This window comes from Rhynchophorus ferrugineus, unplaced genomic scaffold (assembly GCF_030347505.1).
Source record: "Rhynchophorus ferrugineus isolate W39M unplaced genomic scaffold, kcgeb_rfMv2 rfM9, whole genome shotgun sequence".
Taxonomy (NCBI): Eukaryota; Metazoa; Arthropoda; class Insecta; order Coleoptera; family Curculionidae; genus Rhynchophorus; species Rhynchophorus ferrugineus.
The window spans coordinates 223956-243829 of record NW_027472588.1 but is presented as its reverse complement, the minus strand read 5'-3'; the positions used below and the strand labels follow the sequence as shown (position 1 = coordinate 243829).

Genomic DNA, 19874 nt, shown 5'->3' with positions numbered 1-19874 from the left:
TCTAAATCAAGTGATGGTAACGAATATGCAGAGTACAATAGCAAAGAACATGCCAAAATATAACCAAACAAAGAAATTTGTGGAAAAATCTATGTAGAAAATGAGAATCATATCCTTTGAAATTATGATTTTAGTATATTTAACTTAAACATAGCTAAAATGAATAAAATAGTATATAAAACATAGTAATATGAAGTACTACGTATATATTTCTGTGCCAATAAATTGTAAGACTTTTGATCTAATATCTTGATATAATAGATATTGATGTTATATACTTCGATATAATGCCTTTGATGTAGGAAATGGGAATCATAACCTTTCAAATTTTGACCTTCGATCAAATTTAAACACAGAGAAAACTTCTGTTACAAAATGTTTAGGTTTGTAAGTTGTGTTAACTGTTGTATATCAGATTTCTATATCTTCACTTTCTGAGTTGATAGATGTCTAAATCAAGTTATAGTGACGAATATGCAGAGTATAATAGCAAAGAACATGCCAAAATATAACAAAACAAAGAAATATCCCTTGAAATTATGATTTTAGTATATTTAACTTAAGCATAGCTAAAATGAATAAAATAGTATATAAAACATAGTAATATGAAGTACTACGTATATATTTCTGTGCCAATAAATTGTAAGACTTTTGATCTAATATCTTGATATAATAGATATTGAAGTTATATACTTTGATATAATGCCTTTGCTATAGCCAAATTTAAACACAGAGAAAACTTCTGTTACGAAATGTTTAACATTGTAAATTGTGTTAGCTTCTGTTTATCAGATTTCTATATCTTCACTTTCTGAGTTGATGGATGATCTAAAGTGATGGTGACCAATATGCAAAATATAATAGCGAAGGGCTTCCCAAAATATAATATTGCAAAGATATAAAATTGTGGAAAAATATATATCCACAATCTTTGTAATTATGATTTTAGTATATTTTATTTAAACACAGATAAAATTAATAAAAATAGTATATAAAAGATAGTAATACGAAGTACTACGTATACATTTCTGTGACTAACAAATTGTAAGTCTTAATGTCAGGCCAATGTCCAGTTGCAAATGATAAATTGAATTATTTATGAAAAAGTTGTAAAATAATATTGGTTTCATTAGCGTTAATAAAGCGACATTGATCTAACAAAGTGAATGCTTTTGACATCAAAATTGAGTCATAGGGAATTATGGTTGCGGTTTTAAAATAAAATCAGCAAAAGTTGGTAATACCGGAAGGAATTCTAATTATGGCTTAATGATTTTTGAGTACCAAAACTTTGGTTATATTGAGTATTTTTCAGTAGAGTATATGTTTAATGATGAGTACATTATATCATCAACACAATTTAAAAAAAATTAAATTTAAAAATTGACAGAAAAGAGTTAGAGACAGAAAATTTAAAAAATTGATAATAAAACATTCTAAGATTGTATAAGAATATTTTATAACATGATATAACTCAACTACTAATGAGTTTATAAAGCAGCGTTTAATTTTAAAATTCCATTTAATAGATTTTAAGAGAAAAACTGTTCTACACTGAAAATATTTAGAAAGATTTTAAAGTACTGAATGACAGAGCAAATATAACTTGATATCTAAAGAATCCAATAATTACAAAAGAAAAAACTATATTCCTCATTTATTTTTGGATGACACATAATGAATTCTTTAACATCCATTACAGGCGCGCTTCCCCTTGCCCGCCTAGCTCCCCGGCTCCCCAGCATACAAAACATCCATTAAGCACAAAGATAACAACAAAAAATATATATGTCGAACTCATATCGGTACACTGTTTACCCTGTATGATTGGCAGGCGTTCGAAATCCGAAACAACTTCATTATTCATGGAGTTAACGCTGTTTTCCCAATACCAAAGCGATTGATTGTTCACGCTGCACCACTGTAAGTACACGTCTAGTTTTATCGATCTAAATGGCGGGAAAGCTCAACAAAATACCGAAAGTTCCAGCAGGTTCCTGCTGCAAGATGTTCCTGTCGCAGTTCATGTTGAAAACTATCCAAGTGGCGCCAGCGAAGACCGACGATAAGCGAGAGGAGATTGATGATGAGGGAGAGAAGAATATCTTCGTGTCTTTGAAGTCTTTCATGACCTTCTGCCAGTTATTGGGGTTGCTGCCGCAGGAGAACGTGAGGAAGAGTTTAGAGGAGATGCATTTTAGACTGTTGAGCATCAAGACACTCTACGCCATTGTTATGATTTTCTCATTGACGGTGGCGGTGGTATCTTGCCTTATTTTTTGGGTTATGAACGGGTCTAATATCGGAGATGTTGGTAAGTAATTGTGAACCATTGGTTGACATTATTAGTTTTGCCTCTGTTGATGTTGATGTTTGTTCTTTCAGTTTTCGACTTTTCTTAGATATTTTGCATTTTTTTGTGGTTTCTTGATTATTTTCGTGTGTTATTTTTCACTATTTATTCATTAACAAAGTGACTTCATTTCAGATAGTTTCCAAAGGGTTGACCAGTGGCTGTACCAAAATATGCGCTAATTGCTTTAGTGATGTTGTACATTGACATCTACTTTTTGCTTTAACGCTTCAAATATGTTGAGATATTGCTAGCGATTATACGATCTCTCAAGCCACTCTGTGTATGGGTGCATTATCATCTTGGAAATATGACAGTGTCTGGCACCAATCTTCTAGTGACATCATAGTAACAACTTTGCCATTGAGATATTCATTGGCAGTAATCCAGGGATTAATGAGAGGATCAGCTGAATACCACGATATAATCCGGACCGTAGGTCTTTTCGAGGTTCTCCATACATAAATCCTGCTGTTCGCAGGAAACTATGTAAATGATAATTCACCGGACCGTACCATATTCTTCTAATCATCAACGTTTTATGATCACTGCACCACTTCTTTCCCAGCCTCCATGAATTATAGCCTTGTAGAGTTAGTGTTAAGTTTCTAAACAGTTATTTTAATTGTTCGTCAGTCTCTGTCAGTTGTTAGATGATGTTTTCCCATATTTTGTGTATGCTGTCAATACCTTGGAACGTATTACTCGTGAAACATACTTCACCAATCTCTTATTTTAACCATCGCATAATAAAGCGTATAAAATAGTGAAATAGAACACTAGAGGCGGTATTGCCAACGTGCAACAAAATGTACTATATTACGTATATTATTTTATTGATCTATATCGTTAGTTCCTTGCACTTTTCTTGTTAAATACTTTTGACAGCAAAGTGCCGAACTAATATCTGAGTACCTCACGATGAATAATTCTTCTCCACTCCCACCAAACATTCCATTCCCTTTAATCTTCTATATTGCTATGTGACATTATTTTTAACTTACAGCTGTGGCCGTCTTCTATGGAGGTTCTCTTGGAGCCATGGTCCTCCATCTTCAACTGGCCGCGTCCTGGAAGAAGCTGATAAAATCGTGGTGCGACATCGACACCATCATGAACTCCACTTACGGATACCCAAAGAGCCTGGACAAGAAGATCCGCTGGTTGTCATTCGTTTTCATCTTCCTGGGCTTGAGTAAGTCGACCCCATCGATATCCAGGTATCAAATAAACGGTAATTTTGGATATTCTTGTCAGCTGATTACCTGTTGAACGTGGGGAACTGGTCAGAGCACCTCAGCTACCATCACGGGGACAACTTCACCATCGAGCTGTATTACAGGACGACATTCCCGCAACTGTTCAATTATCTGCCTTACAATCCGTGGTCGGTTATCTTCTCCACTGTAAGTTAGATGCCCGCAATTATATACCAATTCACAATGTTGAGTCTATACCGAACACAGATCATCACAATTCACTCGAACGTAACATGGGCCGTGAACGATTTGTTTATAATAATAATGAGCACCGCATTGGCCCTGAGGTTTCAACAGATATCCCAGAAACTGAACAACGAAAGATTCAAGGTATGATTATTATTATACAGGGTGAGCCATCTATAGTTTTTTATAGTTCTATTGAAACTGACCGGCAACTATGTTTTTAAAGGGTACTTGTTGAAAAAAGTGTTGCTGACATTGGCTGCCAAATCCAATTTTGCAACAGATTGTTATTTTTTGGTGGTTGTACTTTATGAATGATTTAACAAATAATTTCTTTAAATGCGTTAGGCCATAATTAGTTGAATGAGTTCGAATTTAACCCATGCGTGGATAGTTCAAAAATCAAAATCAAAATGTCCTAGAAATCTCCAAATATAATCAAGTATGGCCCCTACTACAATTTTTGCTACTATTCTTGATGGACAAACCTTAGTAATGAATTGACTACCTTTTGGTAGAATTGGGTGATGTGTTTTACATTTACATTACAGCCTAAATCGAATAAATGGGGAATTGCAACAAAATTTATATAAAAATAGCAATTACCTTTAGTATTACTTCTAGTACAATTGTATATTATTTCTCCCACAACCTTTACAATTTTTTTATTTGTACAAGAATAATTTTCCTCTCGGCTTATTGTTTTATTCTTTTAAAATCTGCTGTTTTTGATGTGAAATTGCTATATGTTGCTTCCCATGTGATGTCATTAGAAATGTTTTGTTACAAATTTGGCAGCTTACATTTCCACCATAAATAACATTCATGCTGTTCATTTATTTAATAACTTTTAGAAATATAACTTTGCATTATGCTCTTAGTTTCTTTTTCCCATATTTTAAAAGCAATATTTGTTAAACCACCAAGAATAACACAGCTATTTTGATTAGTATTACTATAGAATTATTTATACAGCACAAAATCTCAGTATTTTAGTTTTTATTGGTTGTTTTCAATCGAATAACAACGAAAATAACATACTAACGATGGCTCGTTCTATATATAGTGTATATTATGGACATGATTATATTCATTATACTTTTAGATCAATCCAGTACTATTCTGGAAAGGTATTCGTGAAGACTACGACAGACTAGCCAGTTTCTGCAGGGAACTAGACTCGCACATATCTCCTATAGTCTTATGGTCATTCTTCCTCAACATTTTTTTCCTATTAATCCAGTTGTACAACAGTTTAGAGTGAGTTATCCTCAAGTACTGTATTAACTTATAAGTCTCCGATCTATTAGATTTGATGCCAGTCCATCGAAAATATCACAACAATGTTCTGTTCTAGGTCAATATCGTTGTTAGCTCGTAAGGTGTATTTCGTGTTTTCCTTTGTGTACTTGATTTTTAAGACCACGTCCGTATCACTGTTCGCGGCATGGATAAACGACGAGAGCAAAGCACCCACCAACGTTCTTAATTCCGTGGATTCAGCTTTATATAACGTCGAGGTAAGCTCTTAACATCTACCAGAATGTCTCTTGTTAATGGTTGGTTTCAGATCAGACGTCTCCTCGTCCAGATCAGCTTCGACAAGACCGCCCTCACCGGTTGTAAGATGTTCTCAGTTAAAAGAGGCATTATTCTCAGTGTAAGTACTACAAGAACTTATTCCGAATAAAATTCTATTGATTTTTAATCTTACAGGTGGCCAGTGCTATTGTAACTTACGAATTGGTACTGATACAGTTCAGTCAAGCAAACCTATATGAAGCTACCGCCTAGAATTCATCAATAGAGGTCGTTTATGTCCATGGAGGTTCACAGAATTTGTTCCAAATATTTTTAATTGTTAGAAGCTAAATTATAAATTGGTTGTATATTTTTGAAATATATTTTGTTTTTAAAAATGTAATGTTTTATTTTGAGTTAATGCTATGGCATTGGACAATATATAAGGCAATTGGAGAAGAGTTCAGTTTCTCTTGACTTTACTAAAGAATTATTATTATTCAAAACTGATGACATTATCTCAATGATATATTCAAACAAGCACGTTTTTTAAATTGCATTATTACTTATAAAGCATTGAAACAAATGTCTGCACATTTGTATTAATGAAGTAGGTACATCTTTACTTTCCAATAATCTCTGATTTAATTTTTTTTTTAATTTGTATTTTGAAAAATATATGCAAAATAAAATTTAAGGTATGACACATGTTACAGAAAACAGCAAAAACAGCTTCTCTATGAATGGAGTGTCGCATTATCGTCAATGAGACCAAACCATTATCAGTTTAATTACGACAAAAATAACACGATTTCTCCTTAGAGTGCATAACATTTGGGCAACAACAAATCTGTATAATAACGTTGTCGTTGATAAATATTTGCGCTATTAGATAACACGGATCGCAAAACATCATAGCAATCAATAAACAAAAATAATAAACCTCCGAAAGGACTTGATTGAAGCGATCGGTTTGTGTTTTTGTTTACTAATTACATTATTGATATTTTTTGCCGTTCTGTATTTGTTCTATTCTCGATACCGCGCACGTTTGTTGGCCGTGTTTGCAGTAATATTATTTATTTATGGTTAAACGATTAAATACGAAAATTGTGTTAATTGATAAACAATGAATAGACAAGAAATATAGTTTGTTAATGGCTGATGTTTCTATTATTAGAATCAATGAATTTGTGTCCTTTATATTGACTTAACGATGATATATACTGTCAAATTCAATAATTTTGACATTCCTCTAACAAGAATAGCATTTTCAGATCATTAGTGGGGTTTTCGAAACTTTTCGCTCTCTGGTAGATATTCGATATTCCTTATATTTCTGCTTTATTTGAAGAAATCAAGGTAGAATTGTGGAAGTTGTAGCTAATTGGCGATACTTCAACAAAGCCCAGCTCTCACATCTAGTTTTAATATTATTTAAATAACGATTACTTAAGTTTCAACAAAAAAAAAATACAAAATATGTATCCACGGTCATATACTTTAACCCAAGTTGGACGCTTTCGTAGACTCAGTTGAGTATACCTACTGCTTGTAATATACATTTTGATATCCACGCAACTAATCTCCCTCATACATGCTTCCAAAATGATGAAAATATATGGAATAGGATAGAAAGTGGCCATAAAGTTCGGAAAATATGCAGAAAATTATTTTGGTTGAACCCAACAAGAAAATTAAGTAATTTTTATCAAATACAAAAATTTCGTTACAAAATTCAACTGAAATCATTCCCTAATTGTCTTATTCACCTGATTTCCAACTATTAATTACTTTCACAAAACCACTTCAACGAATTAGGGGGGATAACTTTGAAGGGAACGAAAAAAGTAATAATTCATTTGAATTATATTTCAATAGTATTAGTATTTTTTGATCTCAGTAATAAGGTGTATTTAATAAAGGCTCTTAAAAATTAACAAATATTCATGAAAGAAAAGTGATGCAGTTACTAAATGCCCTTCAAATTGTTATTTTACACAATTTATAAAAATATGATTCACCATTAATGCTGAAAATAGTTCGTTTTTGCATTATATTTCAATAATATCACTATATTTTCGTTCCAGCAGTAATGTGTATTTAATCATGGCTCTTGATGAAAACTGTGTATTATAGCTGCAAGAAAAGTTGTAATTACTAGGTGTCCTATAAAATAATATTTTGCACAATTTCTAATAGTATGATACACGTTTAATGCAGAAAATTTATATCTTTCATTATTGTTTGTTTAAATTAACTGAGTGTATGTGAAATGGCAAATTTAAAAAGCTGGTAATTTTATTTCCTTCATCTTTAGAATCCGGTTTTCCATAACGAATAATCTAAAACTTCAGTTGGCGTCAAATTTTACAAGTTTTTGAAATCCCTGGTTTCGCTCGTAACTTATTCAGTTTTTAGTTGCTTCAGTATTTTTTCTATTTTCTGCAGTACTTACTTGTTGCCAGTTCTTAACAAGCTTCCCTTTTTTCTGCTATTTTTCTTCTTTTTTTTGGTAGATGTATGCATGTTTCATTGTTAGAAGTCGCATGCCATGCTGGCTCGGGCATAATTTTTGTAATGTTTATTGCAGCTGTTTTATATCAATTTATGTTTTTAATGGTAAATGTAAAGAGATTATTCTATGCATCTCTTCCCTGAATAGTGGCCAGTTATTTATATTATTCCATAGAGAAGGTAGTTTATATTTGATGATATTTTTTTGAAGATACTGTTAAAGACAAAAATCTATAGTATCGGCTTTTTTTTATCTGATGGTCAATATGTTGGTTCACCAGTAGAGAGATTTAACAGTTAAAGTTGTTTTACCGTTTCTGAAACATTTTTGCACTCGCTGCCATTAGTTCTACCTATAAATTTAACAATTAAATGTATCAATCATTTAATAAGAAAACAAATCAATATTCCATTTCGTTTAATTATAATTACAGCCTAACACAGTAATATTCGTTTAAAATAACACCCTATAGTCGAGAATAAAAACCAGATCATTATCGGGGTAAATGGTATGTGGATTGACCTACGATATGAAAATATAAATGAATTAATTCAGACGAGTAGTGTTTTTCTTTTCGGGAAAACGGATCAAGAAAATGTACCGTGATGATATTTGCGAAAAATATTTACACAAACCGACCGATTTCCATTAGAACGTGAGATAAGATCGGGCGAATGGGGACCCCCATCGAATGGACGATTAAAAACGAGATATTGCCGATGCGGAGGCGACTGTTCGAGCGTTTCTATCGAACGGCGATGCGGGTCCTCAGGAAGATCAAGTCCGAAACGTCGCTGACCATCGACGAGAACCACGTCAACGGAGTGGTGCCGTTCAAGCCGTACCATTTCTACGACAACATACGGTTTGCGCTGATGCTGTCCCAGGTCTTCGGGGTGATGCCCCTGCATAATCTCTCCACTAACATCCAGGAGGTAAAGTTCAAATGGATTAGTTGGAAGACGGTGTACTCGCTGGTCCACGTCCTCTGCATCCTGTCTATGAGCGTTTTTTGCATCGTCAAGTTGGCGGTGTATGGATTCGTCATCGATGAAACTGGTAAATATAAACTTTGGTCATTTTTCATTAGTAAACTATTGTTTCCTTTAACAATGATTATTTTGTTATTCACTTGATTTTGTTGTTTGATAAGAAATACGTAATTTTATTTTAAAACTAGCTGACTAAAAAGCGCGTTCCACTGCATAGTTTAAGTTGGTTTACATTTCAAATCATGATGACTACCGAGCCTGCTATCAGTTATAAATTGTACGGTGGTAAACCAGGCACATCCAAGGAATTTAAGATTTCAGTTGGATAATTAGTATTTTATGTACTACCATACTATTTGGCGTAAATTTTGTACAATCCGTGTAATTTTCACTAATCTGTCATTATTTGAACGGATTTGAATGGAATGGATTTAGATAAATCGCTCGGAATATATGTACGTTGGCCTGAAACAACCGAAAATCCATGTTAAATTACCGTAGAATTTACTGTTTTAAAGATATATGACTTACACAGAAATTCACTAATTTTTTGAAAATACACTTCTCATTGAATAGCTTAAATACTGAAGGTTACATAAGAATTATTATGCTACTATTTTATTCAACGTAAAATTCTTTATAACCTGTTCAATTTTCATTACCCGCCATTATTTTAACAGAAATGGCGACGAAAGAATATTGAAAATGTCACAAATTTTCATGACTAAAACTGCCAAAAAACCTTTATTACTTTATTATCTTATTTTAATTACGTAACCTTGCAAATAATTATCACTTATTTGTTGGCTTGCTTGGATTCTTCTGCAGCTATTCTTTGTTTTTTTTTTAATTAATAACAACCTAAGTTATGTTAATTATTTTCAGCTATTACGTGTTTTTACCTATCCAATACCTTCGCGGCTGTTCACTTTATTTATCTGGCAAAGAAATGGGAGAAAATACTAAAGGAATTCTCCTACGTGGAGATGTCGATGAGAGATTATGCCACTAACAAAAATGCCAAGAGAGTTAACATACTAACGGCAATATTTTTTATGTTCTTTGGTATGAGTAAGTAATATAAACAAGTTTCTAATATTTTTACGCATTTTGCTCTTAACGTGTTTTAGTCGAACATGTCCTCTTTATATTGACGAATCTTCAACATAGTTTATCCTGTAAGAATTACGATAAGTATCCTGTGGAGATCTATTTTGGGGCAGCCTTTCCCCAATGGTTTACCATTGTTAATTATTCTCATTGGGCAGCAGTGTTAGTAGAGGTCTGGTTAATATTATTGTTATCTTTCCATGTTTATTTTTATGTTTCTTCTAGTTCACCAACTGTATTAGTACATTTACTTGGAATTTCACCGACTTATTCATCATTCTGATCAGTTTATCTTTGAGAGAGAAGTTTAATCAGATATCTAATAGAATAAAACAATATAAGGTGAGTCAACATTTATGTACTTAAAAGGGTTTTTTTATGCATAATTCGGTACATTTTTATTCTTCAAAGTTCTTATGTGGACAGGTATCTTCAGTAGTTAAGAAGAAATATGTTGTTCATATTTCATGTCATTGATTTGATTTTGATCGGTACTGGTGGGCCATGTTGTTAAATGTGTTAAATTAATAATAATAATGAGAAGTTAGAAACCGGTAAAAGTAACAAACAAAAAGTCGAATTTGATGTGGCAACACTGCAGCGTACTGACATCATACACTTTGATGTCGTACATTGGCTATTCCATTGGACGGACTTTAACTTTGAAATAAATATAATTGTTAGAGTACTTAACACGAAATGATATCAGCTAAGTCACTAAATGCGTACAAAAAATGTTCAGAATTTTTTTACGAAACAAATTAGGACATTTTGATGCAAAACTTGACAAAGAATGTATGTTATCTATATTTCATGGAAATGCTATACATTTATTTTTAATAGAAAATAGGGTTATAATATGGAGCTACAATATGTTACAAAACGATCCGTGATGGAATCTAAAATGTTTACGTCTTGTGTCATGCAATGATGAATTATCCCATGAACTGTCATTATTATATAAACTTTAAAATAATTTCCTATTAAATAACAAAATAATTCTGAATGTCAAAAATAGACGTTATGGCCAGCGTTGCCAACTTGTGAGTAATTCCCTAATTTGTGGGAAATTAGCATGTTTTTCTTCAAAATTTGAGGAATTTGACTTATATGATTAGCGAGAAAATAGTTCAGTTTTTCTAACAGAACGTTCTAGACTGTTAAGCTGTTTGTAATATTAATTAATATATATTTAAACATTGTGGTTATTTAGAATCCACCGATGAAATTTTGGAAAGAAATTAGAGAGGATTACTACAAGGTCTCTTACTTAACCAAAGTAGTGGACGTACAAATAGCGGGACTGGTACTTATATCGTTCATAAACAATATATTTTTCCTGTGTATTCAGTTATACAACAGCATAAAGTAAGTATTAAACGTTCATTATTGATTTCCATTAAGTTCGCCTTTTTAGAGGTAGTTTAAAAAATGAATACACCACGTCCGGACATGATTTTGTATTGTTTCTTTCTTTTTAGAATAGCCATTAAAATGTATTCCTTTTTTAGAGAAAGACAGGCTATAATTGACAGCATTTATTTCTTTTATTCTTTCGGATTTATTGTGTTTCGGGTGGTGGCCGTTTCCCTGTATTCGGCCACCCTGAACGAATCAGCCCGAAAGCCTTTGAAATATTTGTACTCGTTGCCCACTGAAAGTTACACAACCGACGTAAGTTTTCTGTTAGTTATAAGGAATTAACAAGGACGAACTTACGAAAACTTTTCTTTCCGCAGGTTAGCCGACTTATAACTCAAATTAATTACCTGCCTAATGGTATAACAGGACACGGATTCTTTCTAATTACCAAAAATTTCTTACTGCAGGTAAAAAAAATTAGATGTGTTCAAAACAAATCCACGTATTATAGTCTATTCAAAGTTTTCTTGTACATACGTCATCAAGATATTATTTAATGTATTGCCTGTCGCAATTTGTCAGACGTATGCAAAATTCTTCAAGGCAATAGCGATAAGAGGTTATAAATCTAACCTATAAACTATTGTGGCTGTATAATTAACTGTAGTTTTTTGATGGACTATAATGTTAAAATAAATTATATTTGATAACATTTTTGTTCAATTACTTTATTTAGATTACAATTTTGTTTTATATCAAAGCCCAACTGAACTAAAACCTCAGAGTTGATGCGGAAACATTGCGACGTTTCGACGTCACAAATTTAAATGACGTAGGTACAAAATAACTTTCAATAGACTATAGCCTATTTAAAGTAGCAGCGAACTCGCGCCATCTAAATTAATGACGTCGAAACATCGTAATGTTGCCATATCAACTCAGCAAAATCGTAATCTAAATAAAACAGTGAAATAAAAGTAAAGGTACCCCCTGGGGGTTTAACCCACCTAATTAGTAATTGTACATCTAACTAATGTATATTATTTTCATTAGGGAACTTAATTGCTGTGTTTTCTTATCAAATCATAGTGATATCACTGTATTTCTCCTATTTTCTTCTGTAAGTATCTGTGCAATAGGCAATAAACCATACATATGCAATAAATGATATAATGACGTGAGTTCACTGCTACTTTGGTTAAACTATATATGAATTTTAAAGTAATAGCAAGGGCTACGCTAAATTGCTTTAGAACTTTATTTAACTTATTTTTTTTTTAAATACAGCTTTCATTACACAACCTAACAACTAAAGGATGTACAAACATTATTATCCTATCTTTTGATTAGGTGTAACATTCTGTATAATCCCTCTAATTTAATTAACTAAGATAAGAATGTAACAGTTAGAATTATAACTTAAACCAATGATGCCTGAAGAACAAATTTTCTCGACTTGTTTGGATACATCTGTGATTATTCTTTGGTTTTTTAAGTAGAACACATTTTAATATTTTGTATCAAAGTTAAATCCAGCAATGAATGGTGAAGAAGAGACATTGTCTAACCTCATAAACACCTAATATATTTTTTATATTCACACAGCCTAGTTTTCCTGCTTATTACTTGTAAAGTCAAAGGATTTTTACATACAGCTCTTGTTGTATTCAACTGTATCCTAATTTGTAAAGCAAACTCGAACAATGATTCATTTGTATACCATTTCTAATCTATACATAGCAATATAATAAACAACATTCGTTACAAAATAAATATATAATTAAGATAACAAATTCTTGAATAATATAAATTTCCAACAAAACTGAACTAACCATAGAAATTTAGCTCAATATTAAGTGTATAAGTAAATCTTCTACGTTCAAAAAATGAAGACGTAAACGGAAATGTCATATTTTATTATTTAACATCTGTCATAATCATTAAACATTAGCAATTTTGTGGCAACGTCACGTATTCTTTACAAAAACTACATATTGATGGTTTTTAGAATAAAATACAATATAAAAAACATGTATTGCTTGTTCACACTTCTCCAACAACCAATTTAAATCGTTTTACAAAATTGCATAACCCCAAAATATCACGTCTGACACTGACGTTTCCCAATTTAACATTTGTTTCAGGCCGCAGCCACCGTCGTGACATTCGAACTAATGATTTTCCAGTTCTCTCCGGCTATCAAGTCCAAATACCCTTCGAACTCGTCCACCACCGAGATTATATGTATTAAATAATCGTTCAGTTACCGTGTAGTGATAGTTTTAGCGATATTATTTTGTTACGATAAGCTTCTGTATAGAATATATGTGACACTTTCTAAAGATAATAAACAAACGAAAATTACGTGACAGGTGTATGTTCGTTCCCCCCGCTTACTTTGTTTTGGTTTCGTTTTTTGGGTGAGTACGGGAAGGGGTGTAAGAGATTCAGTTTCGTTTTATATCGAACAGAAATGGGTAAAACTAAAGGAGCCCGGAAATTGAGGTTTAGATATAGACATAATTCGTTTCGTAATGATATGAAGTTGTTGATGACTCTATTCGAGTATTTTTGGATATTTCCATTACGAGGTAAACATTAGAACTGTTTATTTAGAGTGATAAAATGCTGCGTAAGTTTAGCTTACTTTGCTACGTCGCTTACTTACGTCATACTATATATAGTAAAGACAGATCGTCTTTAGTAAGTAAGTTTTAATTTAATTCAAGTTTGATCACTCTAAAAGAAAACAAAAATAGGAAAAAAATTGTTGACATCATAGTGATATGCTTTCAGGAAAATTCCTGAGCGCTGTCTTCAATTTTTTTCTGTATGTGGCATCATTTAAAATACATTACCATATTTTCTACAGGTGGTCATTTACTGTTACAACTTACATAGGTGAGTTTTGATATTGTAACCATACAAGATTATGGAGAAACGTTATATTCGTTAATAATATTTTTAGGTTATTTTCTTATTAATACCGAATGTCTAATACTGATGGCATATTTCATGTATCTGGCATCAAAGTGGTCGTTGATATCACGGCAGTTTGATTATATTGACAGAACTATGAAGAACTACGAAGAACTCGATTTCTATCCCAAACGCATATTCAATATTTTCATAACAGCTGGGATTCTCTATATTTTAGGTTATGTTCTACTGCTCGTCATTTTATACTAAAAGAGCCATGAGCCATGTTGCCAAATTCCTATAAAATTCTTTAAAATATTAGCGGTGGTAATTGAAGCATTGGAACAAAATCTCTAAATTGATGCGGCAACATTGCGACGTGATCACGTCAAACATTTTCATGGCTTTTTATTGGACGAACTATAGCCTTTCCATCGAAATGTATAACGCAATGTTGCCGCGCCAAATTTAAATATATTTAGACATAATACTAATATAAATATTCTGTCTCATTTTGTTAATTAAAGTCTCCTAATTATAAAATTCGATTTGTGTTGGTACTGGTCGGCTCTGTTGTCAAATATCTATAAAATTCATTAAAAGCGTTAGCGATAAAAATGAGATGTTATAAAGCGCCAAACGTTATAAACCAAGTGAAAGTTGACGGGGCAACATTGCGACGTGTCGACGTCATAAATTTTGATGACGTGCGTCGGCTGTTTTATTGGACGGGATATACATTACGTGAACTTAGAAAATAATTTAAGTGGTGCGTCCAAAAGTCATCCACGTTTTTCAAAGATTATTTGGTTGATGTATATTGTTAAAAATAATTATTAGTACAGATGATATCAAACGTCATCTGTCATTTTATTTGTTTCTAAATTTACAAATTTACAACTATTTGACATGCTTCTTATCTGACAAAAAACTACATCTAATAAAAAAAGCGACCACAAAAAGAACCTGCGTCAGAGACCGTATCCACTATACAGTGCAGATATTGCTCCATGCAATTATTATATATTTTGATCGTTGTCCAACTATTTTATTTCTGTTTCTCATTACATTACCGAATAATTTATATTACTGAAACTTTGAAAGAACTGAAATTTTGAATTTAATTAAAAAAGGTTTAACTTTTCACGCAATTATTATAAAATTTCCTAAGACATAAATAATGTTTTTTACAGTTTATTTCATTTTAACAATTATACAATTCTACACCGCTGGAATCCTGTTTAACTGGTCCAAATCGTCCTTTCCACAAGTTATTTCTGACGTAGTGATCGCTGTAATTTTAACCGAAGACGTACTTTATTAATTTAATAACGGCTTTGACTTCAAGGTGACCTATTTGCAAAAACTGTTTTTGTGCTCCTTCAAAGAGTTGCCTATTATATTCGTGAGCATATATTTTTCGGCTAGACTTCGACAGATTCGAAGGAGAATCAATTTCATGTCCAAAGTCAGAGTAAGAAAATCCATTCTGAATTATTTGAGGTTAATTTCTCAGTTTCAGATCGATAACATCCATGTATGGCGCACTATAACACAGGATTACACAAACTTATCGCGCCTCTGTCGACTATTAAACTCATCCCTGGGGTTCCTTATAGTCGTGGCTTACTTGTTGAACATGTTTTATCTGTTACTACAAAGCTTTGTTGCCATTGCAGTTAGCTACACTTACGAAATACATTTCAAACGGATACTGTCATGTTTTAAATTGACGTTGATGTTAGCTCGTGTCAGTTTGTTGTGTCATTATGGCGGTTCCGTTCATACAGAAAACGAAAATATAATCGATGCCTTGGTGTCGGTACCTTCCGATATATACAACAGTGAGGTAAAGATATAAAAAAACTATTAAAACAGGCTAGGTATGCCGAAAAATATATCTCGATATATTTTTTATTTTAATATCGATATATCGATTTTTTTCGCGACCGATATCCCTAATAATTAACATCCTTTTAGATTGACAGGCTTTTACTACACGCCTCATCAGGCACTATGATATTAACGGGTATGAATTTTTTTAAAGTACGACGTTCACTGCTTCTATCGGTATATAAATAATAATACAAATAATACGTGTTTTTATCTAGTTATTTATAGATGGCAAACGCTTTAGTCACTTACGAATTAGTTATAATACAATTTGTACAAAACTTTAATCAACTTGAATAAAGCGCCATATATCAAGAAAAGAAGTCTTGGAGGTTATGGTAGATAAGTTACAAACTGTTTAGCGTAATTTTGTTATTCATTGGTTAAGGGTAATCTCGGAATTTAAAATGGTAATATACATTGTAATGTATTAAAATCCGTTTTTTTTCATGTGTTTCTTTCAATTTACAGTTGCCATTGTCGCTTTTACGGACCGCTCAAAATCACCCAATGGTATTTTAAGGTATGTCTTTGTGAAAATTAGTATTCAGTTTTTGTTTTAGTTGGTGGAGTTAAAAAATGGTGAGACTTATAACGGACATTTGGTTAGCTGCGATAATTGGATGAATATAAACTTGAGGGAAGTGATCTGCACTTCAAGGGTAATACAGAGATAGAGTTTCAGCAGACTAATTTTTTTGCCTTGTGTTAGGAAGGTGATAAGTTCTGGAGGATGCCTGAATGTTATATCAGAGGGAGTACCATTAAATATTTGCGTATCCCTGATGAAGTTATTGACATGGTCAAAGAGGAGACTATGATCAAAAATAAACAATCTAGGGATCAAAAGGGCGGTCGAGGAGGCCAGAATCAAAGAAACCGACCTGCAGCTAGAGGTATACTGTGGATAAGTCTCTTTTTGACTTATTACTAATAACACGGTCAATTTCAGGAAACTTTGGCGGTAGAGGAAATAAACCTGGTGGTCCACAAAAACTCTTCCAAAAACAAAAACCCAAATAAACGTGTATGAATACTTTTAGTTTTTCGAGATTGACTAAACTAATATATTGATAGTAAAGACTATACACTTCTTTAAAAGAAGCTTTTCTAAATGTTAATCATAGTAAACAATAAGGATTGTTAAAATAAAGTCTATTGTGAACTTGTGTAATTATTTATAACATACGACGACAATAAAAAAAAAGGACTTAAATAGGTCGAACGTTCCACCTAGCACCTATCAGTCTTTTTCCTTTTTTACATTTAATTTGTAGAATATATTTAAAGACTAGAAATTAAAAAAATGGAAGAGCGCTTCTGTAGTTTTCCTGATAGTGAGGTGGGAAACGTACCCATCTCCTTAATCTACAATTAAAACTATACAATATATATATATATATATATATATATATATATATATATATAGTAGGGTGTCCATTTGATACAAGTTACATGATGGTTGATCAATAATAACATTCACAGTGTGACAATGGTAATATATAGCTTTCTGGCGTTTCTTCTTTTAATTAGTATCACACTTCATGAAAGTATTTAAGAGTTTTATATCACGAGAACTGAAGGAGGGTGACAGATGCAGATAGAAGTATATACATACAAAAGAAAGATTTTCAATACCGCAGCACACCGCGATTTCGACCATTTTCCTTACAGTAGATAACAATACTACATTTTTTTCAAATAAACTTGCTCTCAACCAGAGCTAACAAGATGGATTATTTAAATAAAAAGCAGTGGGGCAGTTTTGAGATGTTTTATTTCAGAAATAAATATTGATAATACACAAAACATTACGGTATCATACAAGACCCAAGTAACTAGCAGGTATTTTGGTTATTTAAAATTATCAGTCTCTATGATTTTTTACACAATTATATATAAATGTAATATATTAATTAGAAAAAAAACAAACTTTGACGAATGATTCATACAATTTTACCTTACAGTTTATTTACCCATTTCATTCCTACTAAACTATACAATGTATTGTATGGTGATTCTTAATTTGGATATAAGAAACTATCGCTCTAACTGTTATGTACAAAATTATTTACAACATACGACGACGTTAAAAAAAATGAACTGAAATAGGTCGAACGTTCCACCTAGCACCTATCAGTCTTTTTCCTTTTTTACATTTAATTTGTAGAATATATTTAAAGACTAGAAATTAAAAAAAATGGAAGAGCGCCTCTGTAGTTTTCCTGATAGTGGGAAAGGTACCCAGGCCATTTTCGTTAATCTACAATTAAAACTATATAAAAAATATATATAGGGTGTCCATTTGATATAAGTGACATGATGGTTGATCAATAATAACATTAACAGTATGATAATGGTAATATATAGCTTTCTGGCGTTTTTTCTTTTAATTAGTATCACACTTCATGAAAGTATTTAAGAGTTTTATATGATGAGAACTGAAGGAGGGTGAGAGATGCACATAGAAGTATATATATACAAACGAAAAATTTTCAATACCGCAGCACACCGCGATTTCGATCATTTTCCTTACAGTAGATAACAATACTACATTTTTTTCAAATAAACTTGCTCTCAACCAGAGCTAACAAGATGGATTATTTAAATAAAAAGCAGTGGGGCAGTTTTGAGATGTTTTATTTCAGAAATAAATATTGATAATACACAAAACATTACGGTATCATACAAGACCCAAGTAACTAGCAGGTATTTTGGTTATTTAAAATTATCAGTCTCTATGATTTTTTACACAATTATATATAAATGTAATATATTAATTAGAAAAAAAACAAACTTTGACGAATGATTCATACAATTTTACCTTACAGTTTATTTACCCATTTCATTCCTACTAAACTATACAATGTATTGTATGGTGATTCTTAATTTGGATATAAGAAACTATCGCTCTAACTGTTATGTACAAAATTATTTACAACATACGACGACGTTAAAAAAAAAGAACTGAAATAGGTCGGACGTTCCACCTAGCACCTATCAAAGTCTTTTTCCTTTTTTACATTTAATTTGTAGAATATATTTAAAGACTAGAAATTAAAAAAAATGGAAGAGCGCCTCTGTAGTTTTCCTGATAGTGGGAAAGGTACCCAGGCCATTTTCGTTAATCTACAATTAAAACTATATAAAAAATATATATAGGGTGTCCATTTGATATAAGTGACATGATGGTTGATCAATAATAACATTAACAGTATGATAATGGTAATATATAGCTTTCTGGCGTTTTTTCTTTTAATTAGTATCACACTTCATGAAAGTATTTAAGAGTTTTATATGATGAGAACTGAAGGAGGGTGAGAGATGCACATAGAAGTATATATATACAAACGAAAAATTTTCAATACCGCAGCACACCACGATTTCGATCATTTTCCTTACAGTAGATAACAATACTACATTTTTTTCAAATAAACTTGCTCTCAACCAGAGCTAACAAGATGGATTATTTAAATAAAAAGCAGTGGGGCAGTTTTGAGATGTTTTATTTCAGAAATAAATATTGATAATACACAAAACATTACGGTATCATACAAGACCCAAGTAACTAGCAGGTATTTTGGTTATTTAAAATTATCAGTCTCTATGATTTTTTACACAATTATATATAAATGTAATATATTAATTAGAAAAAAAACAAACTTTGACGAATGATTCATACAATTTTACCTTACAGTTTATTTACCCATTTCATTCCTACTAAACTATACAATGTATTGTATGGTGATTCTTAATTTGGA

General features: G+C 31.9%; 4 protein-coding genes across 12 annotated transcripts; all 4 read left to right on the top strand.

Moving 5' to 3' along the window:
• Positions 1-1792: 1792 nt before the first annotated feature.
• On the top strand, positions 1793-5665 carry LOC143202396 (gustatory receptor for sugar taste 64e-like). 3 transcript variants are annotated; one of them, XM_076413893.1, is made up of 9 exons: positions 1793-1923; positions 1985-2314; positions 3360-3548; positions 3611-3759; positions 3820-3942; positions 4904-5058; positions 5156-5318; positions 5369-5458; positions 5515-5665. In XM_076413893.1, exons 2-9 carry the CDS (start codon positions 2008-2010, stop codon positions 5590-5592), a joined length of 1254 nt encoding a protein of 417 aa, XP_076270008.1. In that variant the 5' UTR covers positions 1793-1923; positions 1985-2007; the 3' UTR covers positions 5593-5665. The 3 variants fall into 3 exon arrangements, with proteins under 3 accessions (XP_076270008.1, XP_076270009.1, XP_076270007.1); XM_076413894.1 differs by having other exon boundaries at positions 1825-1923; positions 2008-2314; XM_076413892.1 differs by having other exon boundaries at positions 1825-2314.
• Positions 5666-8576: 2911 nt separating this feature from the next.
• LOC143202397 (gustatory receptor for sugar taste 64e) lies at positions 8577-13660 on the top strand. Of its 2 annotated transcripts, none has more exons than XM_076413896.1 (8): positions 8577-8896; positions 9715-9900; positions 9960-10111; positions 10165-10281; positions 11153-11307; positions 11451-11613; positions 11679-11768; positions 13446-13660. In XM_076413896.1, the coding sequence occupies exons 1-8, from the start codon at positions 8596-8598 to the stop codon at positions 13554-13556; spliced, it is 1275 nt and encodes a 424-aa protein (XP_076270011.1). In that variant the 5' UTR covers positions 8577-8595; the 3' UTR covers positions 13557-13660. The 2 variants fall into 2 exon arrangements, with proteins under 2 accessions (XP_076270011.1, XP_076270010.1); XM_076413895.1 differs by having other exon boundaries at positions 11421-11613.
• A 384-nt stretch (positions 13661-14044) lies between these two features.
• On the top strand, positions 14045-14592 carry LOC143202415 (uncharacterized). Its single transcript, XM_076413928.1, has 2 exons — positions 14045-14202; positions 14270-14592. Exons 1-2 carry the CDS (start codon positions 14088-14090, stop codon positions 14488-14490), a joined length of 336 nt encoding a protein of 111 aa, XP_076270043.1. The 5' UTR covers positions 14045-14087; the 3' UTR covers positions 14491-14592.
• Positions 14593-15537: 945 nt separating this feature from the next.
• Positions 15538-17278, top strand: LOC143202412 (U6 snRNA-associated Sm-like protein LSm4). 6 transcript variants are annotated; one of them, XR_013007159.1, is made up of 5 exons: positions 15538-15694; positions 15743-16069; positions 16201-16290; positions 16342-16523; positions 16585-16626. XR_013007159.1 is itself a non-coding variant. In XM_076413925.1 (5 exons), exons 1-5 carry the CDS (start codon positions 16521-16523, stop codon positions 17134-17136), a joined length of 399 nt encoding a protein of 132 aa, XP_076270040.1. In that variant the 5' UTR covers positions 16382-16520; the 3' UTR covers positions 17137-17278. The 6 variants fall into 6 exon arrangements, 3 of the variants coding, with proteins under 3 accessions (XP_076270038.1, XP_076270039.1, XP_076270040.1); XM_076413925.1 differs by lacking the exons at positions 15538-15694; positions 15743-16069; positions 16201-16290 and adding exons at positions 16677-16775; positions 16826-17009; positions 17066-17278 and having other exon boundaries at positions 16382-16523; XR_013007160.1 differs by having other exon boundaries at positions 15538-16069; positions 16201-16249; positions 16332-16455.
• The last annotated feature ends 2596 nt before the right edge of the window (positions 17279-19874 follow it).